Source organism: Lynx rufus, unplaced genomic scaffold, assembly GCF_022079265.1.
Source record: "Lynx rufus isolate CCGP_SWC_20201006 ecotype Redwood Valley unplaced genomic scaffold, mLynRuf1.p SCAF_13, whole genome shotgun sequence".
NCBI lineage: Eukaryota > Metazoa > Chordata > Mammalia > Carnivora > Felidae > Lynx > Lynx rufus.
In genome coordinates, this window is record NW_025814827.1 from 18,318,143 (window position 1) to 18,334,239 (window position 16,097).

The following is a 16,097-nucleotide window of genomic DNA, read 5'->3' on the forward strand; positions in this document are numbered from 1 at the left end:
CTCCTAGATCAGTACGAATGCACTGGTGAGGAAGGGCTAAATACCCTCCCAAGGCAGCCAGTACTAGGAGTGTTTTCTTTATGTGAAACGAAAAGCTGAAGTTTGCCTCTTTGCAAGTGCCACCCAGTGGTTCTGGCCTGGCCTTGCATTGCAGTATTATTTAAGAATACATTCTCTCATCTCCATGGCTGTTTTCTAAGATGTGGATTCAGCTCTCATGCCGCTCCTTGGCCATCTCTTCCCCCAGCCCTCAGCCATGCCCTGAATCACAGCAGCTCTCAACTCCTTTCTTTCTCCCTGCTCTTCTAAACGTGCTCCTCTGTCGATGTCCCTCTTTCATGTTTCTAACTTAAAAAAAAAAAATGTATTCACATCAACGGCTGCAGCAACTGATATTTTAAACCATCCTTTTGTTGTGTAAGTTAACATGGAATACTGGGCAAACACATTAATTCTTAGCATCTGATTTAGATAGTAGTTTCAAGTTAGAATAAAAAAATCTCTTTTCTTTCCAGTCTCCATGCGCTGTTGAAACCCAGCTGTCCCCTAGGTGGTGCTCACTCTGATGGTGCCACCCTAAATGTCAGCGTGTGATTTCATTCTGACGACTGCATCTTCTACACCACATCATCGGGACTTAGAGAAGTCTATCTGGGAGATAGTAAGTCACAGGTAGAGAAGCAAGGCATGGACAGTGATCTTTATACACCAACCTATTTTCATATATCGATTTTCCCCTACTCCCTTCAAAGCGGTATGCCTGTTATATTCCAGAAGTTAGAAAACAGAATCCTAAACTACTTGACTGTGTCTCTTTAAGAAGTATCTCTGATTTTGGGACCGATCTTAAACCCTTACAGAGAATAACTGAAAAGAAGCCAACTAGTATGAGGTTTGGTTCACTGGTTCCCTAATACATGAAACCAATGCAAAGTTGAGAGAAATGCAGTGCTCTACAGTCAAAGAGCCCCATGGAAACAGGGCCAGCCTTGCCCCAGACATCTTGCATGTGAAATTCAGAAGCAGAGAAGCTATGATCTGACATCCATGGTTCCCCAAGTGCTTTTCTCACAACTGCTCCAGCCTGCCTGTGCTATGGGAGTGCACAGGGACTCCTCCTTCCACTATTCTGCTCCCTGAGGCTTGCGGATGAGCCAATATAAGGCACACAGGACTTAACGCAGTATGAATGGATTTCTTGTTTAGGCAACAGATTTCACCTAATGTATACATTTACCCTTCAAGAGAACAAAGTAGCCCTCCATAGCTTCACAGTTCCCTGACCCTAACCTCACTCCACCAGTATCACCAACAGTTTACAGATTAATGAAATAGATATACTTTTGGTATCTTTGTCGTGTGTGTGGTTTTTACTAGAAGTAGACAGGCTTTTAATTTTAATGATTCATTAATAAAATAGATAACTTTTCAGAGTAGTGTTTAATATAAGGAAAGTGTGGGGTTTTTTTTTTCAGTTTTTCTAGTGCCAACCAATTGTTTAATTAAACTAAAAGCCTTTTCTTTTCTTTGCAAGATAGAGAATCAGATTGCAGGGAATTCTTATAAGTCTGTTAGTACTAACTGTTCCTTTTTTCTATCCAATTTATTAATTCAGCAAGAAAGATACAATAACATGAGATTAGCTATACCACAGCTTGGGCTTTCCTCTATCGAGCACCACGAGAGAGAGAAACAGATTTTAGTAACACAATTAAAATAATTTGTTTTCCTCCTGCAGAAATATTAATGTTCAACTTACCTGTTTTTTTTTCCGTTTAGAAAAACAGACAAGCAAGCTATGTCCAGCATATAGTCTGATATCCCACAGACAGACGGAGAGAGAAGAGATAGAGAAGACACTGAGGGAAGAAGGGAGAAGAGGAAGGAGGAGATGGAGAGGGGAGGGGAGAGAAAGGACACCTGTCCACAGAGGAAGGAAAGATGGAGTGGTCACTGGGAGAGAGGCAGCCAGGTACAAAGAAGTGCAGAGACCTGACTAAAGGAAACTTTTCCTGTCACACCCTTGGGTCCCCTGGGCTGCAGGTGCCCATTTGGGGAATTGCTGCCCTCTGAAAGTGAGTGACCTTACGACTGTGCTTCCCAGTTGTCTTAACTATAACCCTCTGATCTGATTAGAAAGATAATCACCAGCCTGCAGGGGGACATATGAAGAAATTTTCCTCTGGGCCACGAAGACAGTGGCCTGAGCACGTTCACTTGTGAGCCACACAAAACTGAGCTGAGAGTCAGATCCAGATCCAGGGCCGAAGTGTCCCCATAACAGACAATAATGCTGGCCCGTGACCTTTCACAGCAGCTTACCTCCTCAACCATCTGTTTGACTTTCTTCTGCTGGCAATGCACCATGTCGTCTAGGTGTCTGATCCGTTCCCGGAGGCTGGCAGATGCCTCCTCCAGCTGCTGATACCTGACCAAAAGAGAACAAAGAGGCACGGAGTCCTAAACCAAAGCAGCAACACCAGCAAGGAGAGTCACCGCCCAGGGAACACTGCCAGAACAAGAACGAGAACTCCATCATGCATCGTGTCTCCTGGGGATGAACGAGGGCTCGACCACCCTGCTACAGGAGGAACCATGGGACTCTTTCTCAAGCCCCCAGTTGCAAGTTTTACCTTGTTTAAGGACAGTGACTCTACTTTCCAGGGACTAAAACAGGTATTTTTTTTGCACCACTTACAGAATGAGGGGCTCTCTGTTCTGGAGCTAATACAATATTGGAAGATCCAATAAAATGCCTTGATTCAGATAACGGAGGAGGAGAGGAGTCTAGTATGCAGAACACAATATCTGAAATCAAGTGGCCGAGTCCTGGGAAGTCTGGAATTGTAGTCTTCTACACATCATTTATTTTGGGAAAATGGGGAACATGTTGAAGGACTTTCTCTGCATCAAAACAGATTGGGCTGCATCATAAAACATTTCATAGTTTTGTTTTAAAACAGCACAGACTGGGGCGCCTGGGTGGCTCAGTCGGTTAAGCATCCGACTCCTGGTTTCGACTCAGATCATGATCTCGCAGTTTGCAGGTCTGGGTCCTGTGTTGGGCTCTGAGCTGACAGTGCAGAGCCTGCTTGGGATTCTCTCTCCCTCCTCTGCCCCTTCCCTACTTGCTTTCTCTCTCTCTCAAAAATAAAGTTTAAAATAAATAAATAAATAACCAGCACAAACTATCTTCTGACTTTGCTCCATTCAATGAAACCAGAGGAACCAGCAGGCAGACGCCTCAGTTCTTCGGGGCCACTGGAATGGAGCACTGGACAAAGGGTCTGGTGGGGTTTGCTGACCACTACAGCACTCTGCCAGGTCCCTCCTCAGCACTACGTTCAAATCTACAGCAGAGTGCAAACTGTGAAGTTGCCAAGAGGCAAGAAAACAGATGTTTTTCGGCGTGTACCATATGGCAGGCAGCATGCCCACCGGCTCCCTCACTATTAATGACCCCATAAGATGGGCACTGCCATAGTCACCGCAACCCCCTCCCCTTTAAAAACAATTCTCAGTTTACAGATCGGCAAAGAATCTCAGCTAAGTTAAGTAACTCGTTCAAATTGCTCAAATCATCTCCACTCGTTTTCCTTCACCAGAGGGCCATGCATGTCCTCTCTGCCTTCTGATTTCTAGAGGGGACCAAGTCCTGCTCCCTCATTTTCCATGCAGGGCTTTATACGTCCATAGCCAGGGGACGAGGCAAGGTCTGAGTCAACAATGTTTGGAAACCAAAAAAGGCATTTTAAAATTAGTTTCCATTGCAATGGTATTAGTCACAGCTACTGAGTTTTCTCATCCACAAGGTGCATCCTGTGGAGTCAAAGGTTACGAAGAACATTTATAGAGTGAACTTTTGCACCCAAGACAGTCTGTGGTGTGCTCCCCCCGTGCTAACAATCAACCACAGGCTGGAAGACGTGGCTGTGAGCTACTGAAGAAACCGGCCCTGCAGTGGAAGCTCTCAGGCCGAGATTTTACAAACAGAAGTCTGCAGCAGGGATGGCCAAATGAAGGAAAAGGCGAGGAAATGGAGAGCCCACAGAAACACAGCATGGCCGCCCCAGCGTGTAAAGCCAGTACAAGATAAAGGGCAGCGGTCTTACCTTTCCTTGTCAGAACCAGTTATTTCCCCTGACATTTCTGTTTCATGCTCCAGGAGCTGTAGCTGTAGTTGATGGCGTTCCTAAAACAGACACCGACATTGGAATCAATGGATTCCAGGCTGGACAGGGAATGTGTATTGAGCAATTCCAGCGCTGGTCAGTTCAAGTTCCCTGTGGGATTTCCACATCCACTCACCAGAGTCCAAACAGAGCTCAAAAATACCAAATCTCTTGGATTGCATTTACAGATGTATTTGTGAATTAGAGACAAATATGCTGGAGAAAGCCAGATTTATTTTTTAAAAAAGGAACCAATCAACTTAGGTTCAGGTATCTTGTGAAAATTTACAGTTCTAAAATATGAGAATCAATACTCTGAAGTCAGTGTCCTATGATATTGCAAAATACTTGATTATTTTCTGCATTATCAAGAAAAGAGTCTCTGGGATTTGGGTAACATTCTATACACTAAGCTGGTGGGGTTTATACAGGTATGTATGTTCAGTTGTACCAATGTACTGTGGTAGTCAGAATAACGGATGGCCGCCCAATGATGTCCACATCCTAATTCCTGAAACCTGTGAATATGTTGCCTTACACATAAAAAGGAACGTGCAGATGTGATTAAGTTAAGGGTGTCAAAATGGGGGAATGATTCTGGATTATCCAGCTGGGACCTTATTGAAGGAGGAAGAAGGGCTGGAGACAGAGATTGGAAAATGCTACACTGCTGGCTTGGAAGCTGCCAGCTACAGCCCTCAGTCAAGGAATGCAGGCGGTTTCTAGAAGTTAGAAAAGGCTAGGAAAAAGGGGCACCTGGGTGGCTCAGTCGGTTAAGCATCCGACTTCAGCTCAGGTCATGATCTCACAGTTTGTGAGTTTGAGCCCCACGCCGGGCTCTGTGCTGACAGCTCAGAGCCTGGAGCCTGCTTCGGATTCTGTCTCCCTCTCTCTGCCCCTCCCCTGCTGGTGCTCTTCCCTATCTCTCAAAAGTAAATAAACATTAAAAAAAAAAAATTTAAGTTCATCCAGAAAGGTAACATAAGAACACGGACAATTATTTGTGTGGACAAAGTAGAAAATGTTGACAAAATCGTAGCATCCATCATAACCAAAATTGCTCTAAATACATTACAGATGTTAGTGTAATAGATGTTCTTAAAATGAAATTTATCAAATTCCGCTCATGCTATTGGGCCCTAAGTATTACTGTGCCTCATCGTTATTCTCAGAGATTCTCCCAACAAGTTTTTACCACCAAATTATTAAAAGCAAATCTTTGACAATCTAACTCGCATAACTTGTGATGCCACAAGCTGTGATCCCCAAGGAACAGACCAAAGAGATGGGGGAACAGCCCACTCTGGCAGGAAGACCGTATTATCACTGACGGATAAAAGAAGACCAACTTCGGGTGGGGTTTTGATTTTGTTTTTAAATCTCTCCAGCAGGGCACCTGGGTGGTTCAGGCAGTTAAGCAGCCAACTTCAGCTCAGGTCACGATCTCATGATTCATGGGTTCGAGCCCCACGTCGGATCCTCTATCACCCTCTCTGTCTGCCCCTCCCATGCCCTTGTATACACTCTGTCTCTCAAAACTAAGCATTTTGTTTAAAATAATCAATCAATCTCTCCTGCCAAGACCTTCTTACCGCCCACCTGGGCAGAATGCTCCCCTGTTCTCATATGATTGCCTGCTGGCTGGAAGTTTACATAAGCCCCGAAATAATAGTGACAGATGTCCCACGAGTGAGCCCCCCCAAGGCAGACTCAAAAAAAAAAAAAAAAAGCTGTAATAGAGTCAGGGCTTTTCTAAATTGATGTACAATAAATTTTAAGTCAACACTATGCGACAAGTTCTTACATTTGTATATAACTGTGAAACCACCACCCAAGCACAGAATGTTACCTTTTCCACAGCAGGGTCCCTGAGAGATCACACCCCTTAAAAGATTTCTACTAATCAGAAAAGAAAGGTGTTTGGAAAATCCAAAAATAGGAGCAAGCAGGATATGACACTGCCACAGTTCATGCCTGTGGACATGCTGTTCACATAGTGTGTGAGAGAGATTTGGCACAATTCCTGCTCTGAAAGAGGTACCCCTGAGGGAGGAGGAGCAGTCAATTGGAATACCTAATCCTAGCTAAATAAAGCTAGCATACCTCAAGCCTAAATGGAAAAGAAGATTTAGAAAAAGAACAAATCTTTTTCTGTCAGAAAAAGGTGACAGGACTTGAGGAACATCACGTGTCACATAAATGCTGACAGGGACGGCCGGCCTTACCACCTCCCCTGGCCTCCCGCCCATCGCCTCTCACACAGGCTCCATGTGGAAATCAGTGGGGGAAAATGCTGGACACTTTCAGAATCCCAAGGGTACAAAGAAGATAAGCCAGAAGATAAGCCAGGCGCTTGGGTGGCTCGGTCGGTTAAGCGTCCGACTTCGGCTCAGGTCATGATCTCGCGGTCTGTGAGTTCGAGCCCCGCATCGGGCTCTGTGCTGACCGCTCAGAGCCTGGAGCCTGTTTCAGATTCTGTGTCTCCCTCTCTCTCTAACCCTCCCCTGTTCATGCTCTCTCTCTGTCTCAAAATAAATAAACGTTAAAAAAAAAATTAAAAAAAAAAAAAAAAGAAAAGAAGATAAGCCATAAAAAAGGCCCAGCCAAGAAAAAGTTGACTGGGGACAGACACTCAGGCAAGTCTGTAACAAAATCGAATCAGAGACACACATTTCAGAGCCACTACTATATGCCAGGCAACATGCTTAGCACTTTGTGTGGACTTTTCTCATTTACTCCTCACAAAGCCTTAAGAATTATTATTATCAGCATTTTACAGAAAAGGAAACCCAGTTTGGAAGAGTCAAGTAACTGCCCACAAATACAAAAGAGAGGCACGATTCAAACCCTAGGCTGCCTGATTCTAAAACCTGTATTTTTAGCCACCCCATGGGCAGTCTCTGTAAGACAGCATCCTGTTCAAAACACAAGCTGCCCGCTCACTTTGTGCTTCTGCGTGGCAGGAAAATCTGTCATCCACAGGGAGCATTTGCATGACTACTATCTTCTCTTGTTTCAGGGAAGCAGAATGTGGGAGAAAGCTCACCTATGTTCTAGAAAAATGCCATCATGGCACAATCTTCACGACTACCACCTCCAACCTATACTGATGTGAGTTGTAAACATACAGTTTTACCCTCTTCTCTTCAATAAAAGATAGGATTCTGTTTTCCCAAGGAAGAGAGGTGAGGCAATAATGGATCCTTCGCTTTTCTCAAGTCTCTCCCAAATAAAGACAGATCCTAAAGCAGAGGCCCCCACAAGCCCTGAAGCTGAATCCAGAACACTGAATTTAATACCATTCCCACCCTGGTTACACCTCACCTTGTCCGGGGACTGTACAGGGGCCTATGTTGCAGATACCAGGGGTAAGGAGACCTCTCTCAGAATCACTGGAAGCCTAAGTGTTGACCTTGCTCACACTGTCATTATCCCTTGCTCATCACCAGCCTCAGAATGCTCAGCATGAGTTACTGGGTACTTCTATGTCACGGTCCTGGCAGGTCACTGCTATTCTGCAGACCCACACGCTGGTAAGAGCCATCCTCCAGAAACCAGCCACAGCTTTGGCCCTAAACTACCACTCCTCCCCCAGAAGTCAGATGTCACCTGCTAAAGGTCCCTCTTCCCTCTTCTTCTTTCCTGCTTTTTCTCTTTCCTCTCTTCCACCCCTTCTTCCTGTTTTCCACTTTCTGCCTAATTTCAGCTTCCTCCCTTCTCTAAATTGGCTTCGTTATCTCAGCTCATCTCCCGCCTTCCACAGCCTACCCCCATCCCCACTCGCACACAAAGAAAATGTGGTCTCCTCCGCTCTGCCATATGAGAGAAAAGCCAACCTTTCAGATGCATGCCCAAGAAACAGCACACTCAGGGTGTTGATGTAACATTTAAATAAGGTTTGGTTACTCAATGAGTAAACGAAATTCATGCCTGGGACCCCAGCAAAGCAGGGTGCTAAAATATTAATTTTTATAAATCATTACAGGTGGAATGTTTTTTAAAGCATCAAAATAATTACCAATGAGAGTTCTGTTGGACTTCATGCTTTTCTTACAGCTTTGTCTTTCCTGTTTAAATCACAAATCGGAGGGATGGGAGGGATGGGTGCTGAGGGCTTCTCACACCTTCAGACAAGCCTGCAGGGGACTGCAGAGACGGGGTAGGGGGGTCTGGGCAAGTGGGTGCTGGGCCAAGAGCAGTGTCTGTTACCTTTTCCATGCGCTCAATCAGCCTGTCCAGCTCTCCAATCTTCTGGTCCTTCTCCTCTAGGCTGATCTCCGCCGCCTCCATCTTTTTATTGGCTTCTTCAATAGCTTTCAGAAAACTATTGGTTTCTTCCTGCAAAAGAAACACACTGTCCTCAGCACAGCCATGGAGTCTAGGTTAGGCTGCTAACTAGGGTCCAAATGGTGCTGGCCTTGCTAAATCATGTCTCTTTAAAAGCATAGCCTTGGGGCTTAGCAGTGTTGTGAACTCAGATCATGAACTCAACTCCCATGATTCTGGTTCTCATACGTAAATAAAGAAACATCACGTGGCCTTTTAACGGGCCTAGTTATATTTTCTCCTTTCTCCCTACCTGAGTCCTTATGTCTGAAAAAAGAAAGAAGTCTACAAATGTTCTTTCTCCCTTGACTGGATGCTTGAAGGGTCACTGTATTTGCCCACAGTGCAAAGTGGAGCAGGGGCCACATGTGGAATTGAATGCAGAATGTCCAGACCGTTCTCCCACAATGCAAAGCACCAACTCAGTCAACCATTCAGACATCTACTGAGCTTTAAGAACACAAGATAAGGCAGCCACGGACTCCCTGCCTTCAAGGAACTTGTACTCTCTCCTAGAGAACCCAGGATGGGAGACGGACAGTCCAACTCTAATAACAGGAACAAAAGAATGCCGCAGCAAGGAGCGGAGAGAGAGCAGGGGCTTCCCAAAGACAGCGGACACTTCTAGTGAACGGGAAAGATTTCATTCACCAAGAGGGTGGCATTTTCAAGGCCTTTCAGGAGCTTAGGTGGGAGCAAGGGCAGGGGAGGAGGGTATTTCAGGTGGAGAGGAGCAGGCAGAGGGGGGAAGGGCGTGGCTGCAGGTAAGTCAGGGACCTGCCTGGAGGCTGGCTGGAGTGTACTTGGAGGCAGAGACTGGGGGCCACTGTGGGAAAAGAGGGGGATGAGCAGAGGAAGGGAGGGAGAAACGGGGGAGGGAGTGAGCAAGTGAATAAACAACCTGCCCCTCGCCCGTGTTAGAGTCCACGGACTCCCCTCCAAGCAGAAGCCCTGCTACGCAAGCCTCGCCAGCAGTAACGAACCCGACGCTCCCTGCTGCCTCCTGGGCAGCTGTGACATACACACCAGCAGAGCCTCCTTCTCCGCACTGTGCTTCCGCTGCTCTTCCTGCAGCTTCTCCTCGTACTGGCTGTACAGCTTCTTGGTCATCTCTCGCATCACCTCAGCGTTGGCTTCCTGGGAGGATTCCACCTACGGAGACACTCATCTCAGAGCTCCAGCTCTTGCAGGTTCCGGGGGAACAGCACCTTTTGCACCATGTGTGTCACCTGTGGACACTCTGGGGTGAACCCCCAGACCAAGACTCTGCGGGAGACAGAAGCAGCAGGAGCTAACGGGAGAGGGACCCTGTTGGGAGGAAGGGAGAGGGCGAGTGGAGGGGCAGAAAAAGAAAGAGCAGTACCTCACACTATGGTATCAGGACAAACACATTCCACACGAGTGACGCTTTCACAAGACAGAAACATACCTAAGTATCAGCCCTGGTTCCCAAATTTAGCCTTAAATTGAATTCTCTCGAAAATGTGTCCACGATTTGCTATCTTCTTAACCCCTTTTTCTTCAATGACTTTTCCTGCCTAATGTCTTTTGATCCTGAAGTTTTATTATCTTTTATTCTATCAATTTCAACAAACTTTTTCTCTGGATAATATTTCCATGCCCTAACTGGCATCAAAACGATAAACTTTTTTAATTCTCAAGTATTCTGTTGTGGGCCCAAAAATCAGTACATTATTAGAATTGGGTCAGAGTGTGATAAATTATAAATTAAAAAAAATTCATGGGGTGCCTGGGTGGCTCAGTCGGTTAAGCATCCAACTTCAGCTCAAGTCATGGTTTTGCAGTCCATGGGTTTGAGCCCTGCATCGGGCTCTGTGCTGACAGCTCAGAACCTGGAGCCTGCTTCAGATTCTGTGATTCCCTCTCTGTCTGTCCCACCCCACTCACACTTAGTCTCTGTCTCTGAAAAATGAATAAACCTTAAAAAAAAAAAAAAATTCGGGGGCGCCTGGGTGGCGCAGTCGGTTAAGCATCCGACTTCAGCCAGGTCACGATCTCGCGGTCCGGGAGTTCGAGCCCCGCGTCAGGCTCTGGGCTGATGGCTCAGAGCCTGGAGCCTGTTTCCGATTCTGTGTCTCCCTCTCTCTCTGCCCCTCCCCCATTCATGCTCTTTCTCTCTCTGTCCCAAAAATAAATAAACGTTGAAAAAAAAAATTAAAAAAAAAAATTCAAAGGTTACCTGTAGAAGGAAGGAAGGAGTAAGAGAGGAAAGAGAATATTACAGATACAGATATTCTATTTCTGAACATACTGTTTCGTAGATTTGACTCTGAATCACATAAACTGTTTATCTGTTACCAAAAAAAATTAAATTCTGAGAAATTACCTACTAAGACCATTCGATGGGCAAAGAATAGTTTTTTCAAAATACAGCACTGGGACAAGTGGATAGCCATATACAAAGAATGATGTTAGAAACCTAACACACCATATCCAAAAATTAAGTCAAAATGGATCAAAGGTTTAATCATAAAAGCCAAAACTATAAAACTCTTAGAAGAGAACATAAGGTAAATCTTTCTGACCTTCGATGAGGCAATGGTTTCTTAGATATAACACCAAAAGCACATGTGACAAAAGCTAAATTGAGGGGCGCCTGGGTGGCTCAGTCAGTTAAGTGTCTGACTCTTGATTTCAGCTCAGGTCATGATCTCCTGGTTTGTGGTTTCGAGCCCCACAACGTGTTCTATGCTAACAGCACAGCACAGAGCCTGCTTGGGAGTCTCTCTCTCTGCCCCTCCCCCACGCTCTCTCGTTCTCTCAGAATAAACAAATAAACTTTAAAAGTTAAAAAAAAAAAAAGATAAATAGAAAGACTTCATCAGTATTTAATATTAAAACTTCTGCGCTTCAAAAGGATACCATCAAGAAAGTGAAAAGACAACCCAGATAGAGAAAAGATCTGCAAATCACATCTCTGATAACTTGTATCCAGCATATATAAAAAAAAAAATGTACAACTCAATAAAAGAATATAAATAATCCAATTTTAAAATGGGCAAAGGAACTAATAGGTATCTTCTTTGGGAAGATACACAAATGACCTATAAGCACAAGAAATATGCTCAACATCATCAGCTATCAGGGAAACACAAAACCACAAAGAGACAGCACTTCATACCCCTAGGATGGCCACAAGCAGTGAGACAGTAACAAGTGTTGGTGAGGGTGTGGAGAAATCAGAATCCTAGGCTGCAAGTGTATTTCTAGATTATTTTTCAAACTGTTTGGCTTTTTTCCCCCACCATGTGCACCCGGTACTTAAAATTTTGTTATGTCAGAGAAGCCAGGAGGGTTTTGAAGACATGCTGCCCACATGAAGTTGAAGCTGTCCCATTAGTATGCTGGCCCAACAGCACCTAGGAAACACTTCAGCTCATACAAGAAAGCTGGAGTCAGCCTTTCTACCTTGTCCTTCCCCAAATATTGCATTTGGAAACATTTCCACTTGATCTGGGGAACACTAAGCCAGATCAGGCTAGTGTTTATGTGCAGGTCCAGCTTAGGAGATTAAAAAAAAAAAAAAGGCCAGCAGAATTGTAGGTGAGCAGGGCAAAGGCTGGAAGCGGCTGGTGTTTGCTTTCTGGATATGTAACCTCTGGATAAGGAAGGTATACTTCAACCTCAATAGGTTACATGACGTTTATTTCTAAGATTTCACAAAAGTCTCTCTTGGCGCCCTCTAATTCAACCTTCTCCATCACTGGAGAAGTTCTGCTGCAAGGGCCACAAAATGGGATATCCTGAACAGCGATTATCATCAGCTGGGAGACACACAATGTGTCCTGCACCCCATCTCCACTGCGCACACGGACTTCTAGAAAGGGCTCTGTCCCTCCTGTCCTGCTCTGCATCTAGGTCGTGTGAAATACTCTGGAGTCCTGCAACTCTTTCTGTGGGGGTTGGGAACACTAGTGAAGTACAGCATCAGCCTCTAAAACAGGCAACTGAGGATGAGACATAGCGTAGAGGCTTGGTCTCCGTGGAAGCAGCCAGACCACCACACTGCCTGATGACGTCCCTGGACGCCTGACACCACACCGTCCTGGAACACACAGGAATGTACAGGGCAGACATGTATGGTACGCACTGAATACATGCTAGTGGGATGAACGACTGGATCAAGATCCTACGCTGAGAAAAAGACTTAAAACAGTAATTTTGGGGTTTTTCAGCAACACATCCCTTTTTTCCAAAGTAACTCTTACTCAGAAATACAATATATGCAATAATAAAGAGAAGAGCCGCCCTGCTTGAAGCAAAGCAAAGAGGAGAGGATCTGCTCTAGAGCTACCTGGTCAGGGTGGCTGGGTTGGGCCAAGTGGACTGTGATGGCACGAACCCGTGGGGTGACAATCACTGTGACTACACAGTGCTGGGTGGCAGCCCCCCCCCATCTGAGGCAGCCCACACAGAGGGGGGGCCACTTGACCACCTGTCCCAGTTTGTCTCCATAAATCAATTCTTTTTTTTTTTTTTTTTTTTTTTTTTAATTTTTTTTTTTTTTCAACGTTTATTTATTTTTGGGACAGAGAGAGACAGAGCATGAACGGGGGAGGAGCAGAGAGAGAGGGAGACACAGAATCGGAAACAGGCTCCAGGCTCTGAGCCATCAGCCCAGAGCCTGACGCGGGGCTCGAACTCCCGGACCGCGAGATCGTGACCTGGCTGAAGTCGGACGCTTAACCGACTGCGCCACCCAGGCGCCCCCATAAATCAATTCTTAATAGCACCACCTTTCATTCCCAAATGTATTCTGCTTTGAGCAATGAATTATATGGATGTACTATCTATGAGGCATGCTCCTCCAGGACTGCCTAATGCTGTGTGGAACGCATTTTAAAAACCACATACTTAAGTAAAAACAAATTCGTTCTGGAAATAATTTGCTGAGTGAATCCTATGAGCCATTCTCGGGTCTGCTCCTGCCAGTGGGTAGGAATTCAATCTTGTGTCAAATGTGGAAGGGGCACTAAGACCTCCAAGGCATCAGAAGCCCAGCTGAGGAATAAGCCCAGCCTGGTGGGCAAGAGGAACACTGTCCAGAGCCGTTGGTCACCCATCAGTCTTCTTCCTGCATGCTCTTAGGCTCTTTATTATCAAACCAGACAGAAAAACCTAGAGATATCAGAGCAAATCTAAACAGTGGGGCTTCTGAAGTCCTAGGTCTGTGGGCACCCCCAGTGCCCTCTCCATATGAAACAGCAGTGCCATGGTGACTGTCTCAGCAGCCCTTGAGGCCACTGGGGCCAGGAAGGAGTGCCCACTTGGGAGTATTCATGGTGCACCCCAATCTGGACTGACAGTAGGGAACACAGAAACCCCCTCGGTGCCTTCAAGCCACACCCGGTGGAGCTGGCCACTAAAGGGAAGGAAACGCCAACTAAGAAAACAGAGAAAAGGAGATGGAATGTTGAGGCTAGGAAGAGAGAGAAAAAGGAAAGAAGAGAAGGGTCAGGCGGAAGTCTCTGCCTCTACACGTTACCTTCATTTTCAGCAGCTGGTTTTCAACTTGCGCTGCCTCCAACTGCCTCTGCTTTTCCCGCAGCTTGTCCATGGATGCTTCATAGGTCTGCTGCAGATTTCTGATCTGGTCCTTAATGTTGCTATTTTCCAAAGTAACATCCACGAGGGTTTTCTAGTGGGATGAAAAAAAAGCAAAACCAGATCTGGTGGTGTGAGACGATATGGCCAAGTCATGCACCAGGACATCCCTTTGCCATTAACCATTGAGACAGATGTCAGGCCCTAACAGTTGCAAGCCGGGACCCTGGTGTCTAAGGGGCTGTGGGTTCCCCCATACCATGGTCAAGAGGTCTGCAGCTCTGTAGTCAAATGGGCCAGCGAGCATCCCCCATGACACCCCACAACCTCTGCCCACACCGCTTGCCACTGCTTAGGATGGACTGAAATGGATTAAAAGGAGACTTTCCAAGGAAAAGTATTCATAACCCATCATTTCACATGGAAAAAAATGGGTTGGAAAATCGTGGACAGAACAATCCTATTTTGAAAAGGAAAACGTATAAGCATGTGTTCAAATGTGTTTATGCAGAGAAAAAAAATTTTAAAGACTAAGATGCACATCACCAAAATCCAAATAGTGGTTATCTCTGTGTCATAGGATTATGAAGGATATTTATTTCCTTCCATGTGTCTTCTGTATCTTTCAAATTCCCACAACGAAATAAAACAAAACACATGTTTTGCAGAATGAAGATACTCCCCTTTTCCCTTAAAGAGGCTGTCACTTCTGTACTCACAGACCCCCAGCCAGGACAGCCACCGCATGGTCGAGGCTCCTGTAATGCCAGCAAATGCTTCACCTTCTCCTCTTAGGCACAGAAGGGTGGCAATGAAGGAGTCACAGAGAACAGAGCTTGGTGATTCAGACAAGGGCCTCACAAGTGTCAAAAGCCCGTTGATTATTACTCCGGGCCACCCACCGGATCGAGAGTGATTATACTGATAATTGCTATTTAATGCTTTGGGTTCTATTTGGTTAACTGTCTGTACACAGAACAGCTTCCATAACCCAGAATTCTTACCACTGAGCCTTAGTTATGGGCATTATCTAACACCTCCCCAAATCATGTTCAACTGTCAGGCAGAAGATCCGGAGACTGGTGTTGGACACACGTCTCAACACTTTTGTCCTTTTTGTAGATGATCAGTCTCTGAAGCCTCCTCAAATCCTTAGCCTCCAATTTGGATAAAAAGCCTCCCATTCCTAAACTGACTTTAATCAAGAGCAAGGATTTTGGATGGTGGTACAAAGGCATTAAAGAAAATAGAGAAGCCATTTGGAAGCACAGAATCAGAAAAATATTTGAGCTGCAAGGGGCTTTAGAAACCACCTGACCTGGCCCAACCACGCCCTCTCCAAGGCCCACCGGCATTACAGATACAACTCCGGTGCTCACGAACCTACATCTGGACCAAGAGGCCAAGGCTCTAGTCATGGTTCTGCTACGAGGCAGACACCCTGTTCAAGTCATTTCTCTGCTGGCCTCGGTTTATGTATCCATAAAACAAAGGGACCGGAGATCATCTCAACAGTTCCTTCCACTTCCAACATCCTATGATATCAAACCAACAGTCTGGTCTCTCTGTCAATAAAAATGAAAACAGAGGGGCGCCTGGGTGGCTCAGTCGGTTAAGCATCCGACTTCGGCTCAGGTCACGATCTCGCAGTCCGTGAGTTCGAGCCCCACTTAGGGCTCTGGGCTGATGGCTCGGAGCCTGGTGCCTGCTTCCGATTCTGTGTCTCCCTCTCTCTCTGCCCCTCCCCCGTTCATGCTCTGTCTCTCTCTGTCCCAAAAATAAATAAACGTTAAAAAAAAAATTTTTTTTTTTAAATAAAAATGACAACAGAAAGACTGGCAATGGAAGAGGTCAGGGTCTTGCAGAAAGAAGATGACAACTATCTTCAGATCTCCTGTCTGTGAGATGATGCCTTTCTTTTCTCCATTTTCTCTTTCCCCTTCTGCTTCTTTTAACAATAATTTTTAATCTTTTCATTATAAAGCTCTGCTGTTTTCCCTGGGCCAAGACACTGGATCACAACTAGGAACCAGT

General features: G+C 45.5%; 1 protein-coding gene across 1 annotated transcript in view; it reads right to left on the reverse strand.

Moving 5' to 3' along the window:
* The window catches only part of MYZAP (myocardial zonula adherens protein), a 90,637-nt gene that overhangs the window by 41,663 nt on the left and 32,877 nt on the right, over positions 1 to 16,097 (reverse strand). Inside the window, exons 6-10 of the mRNA XM_047075059.1 lie at positions 14,005 to 14,157; positions 9,525 to 9,650; positions 8,382 to 8,510; positions 4,113 to 4,192; positions 2,323 to 2,428 (exon numbers count right to left, since the gene is read on the reverse strand). Of these exons, the coding sequence (XP_046931015.1) occupies positions 2,323 to 2,428; positions 4,113 to 4,192; positions 8,382 to 8,510; positions 9,525 to 9,650; positions 14,005 to 14,157 (594 nt within the window). The remainder of the gene's footprint in view (positions 1 to 2,322; positions 2,429 to 4,112; positions 4,193 to 8,381; positions 8,511 to 9,524; positions 9,651 to 14,004; positions 14,158 to 16,097) is intronic.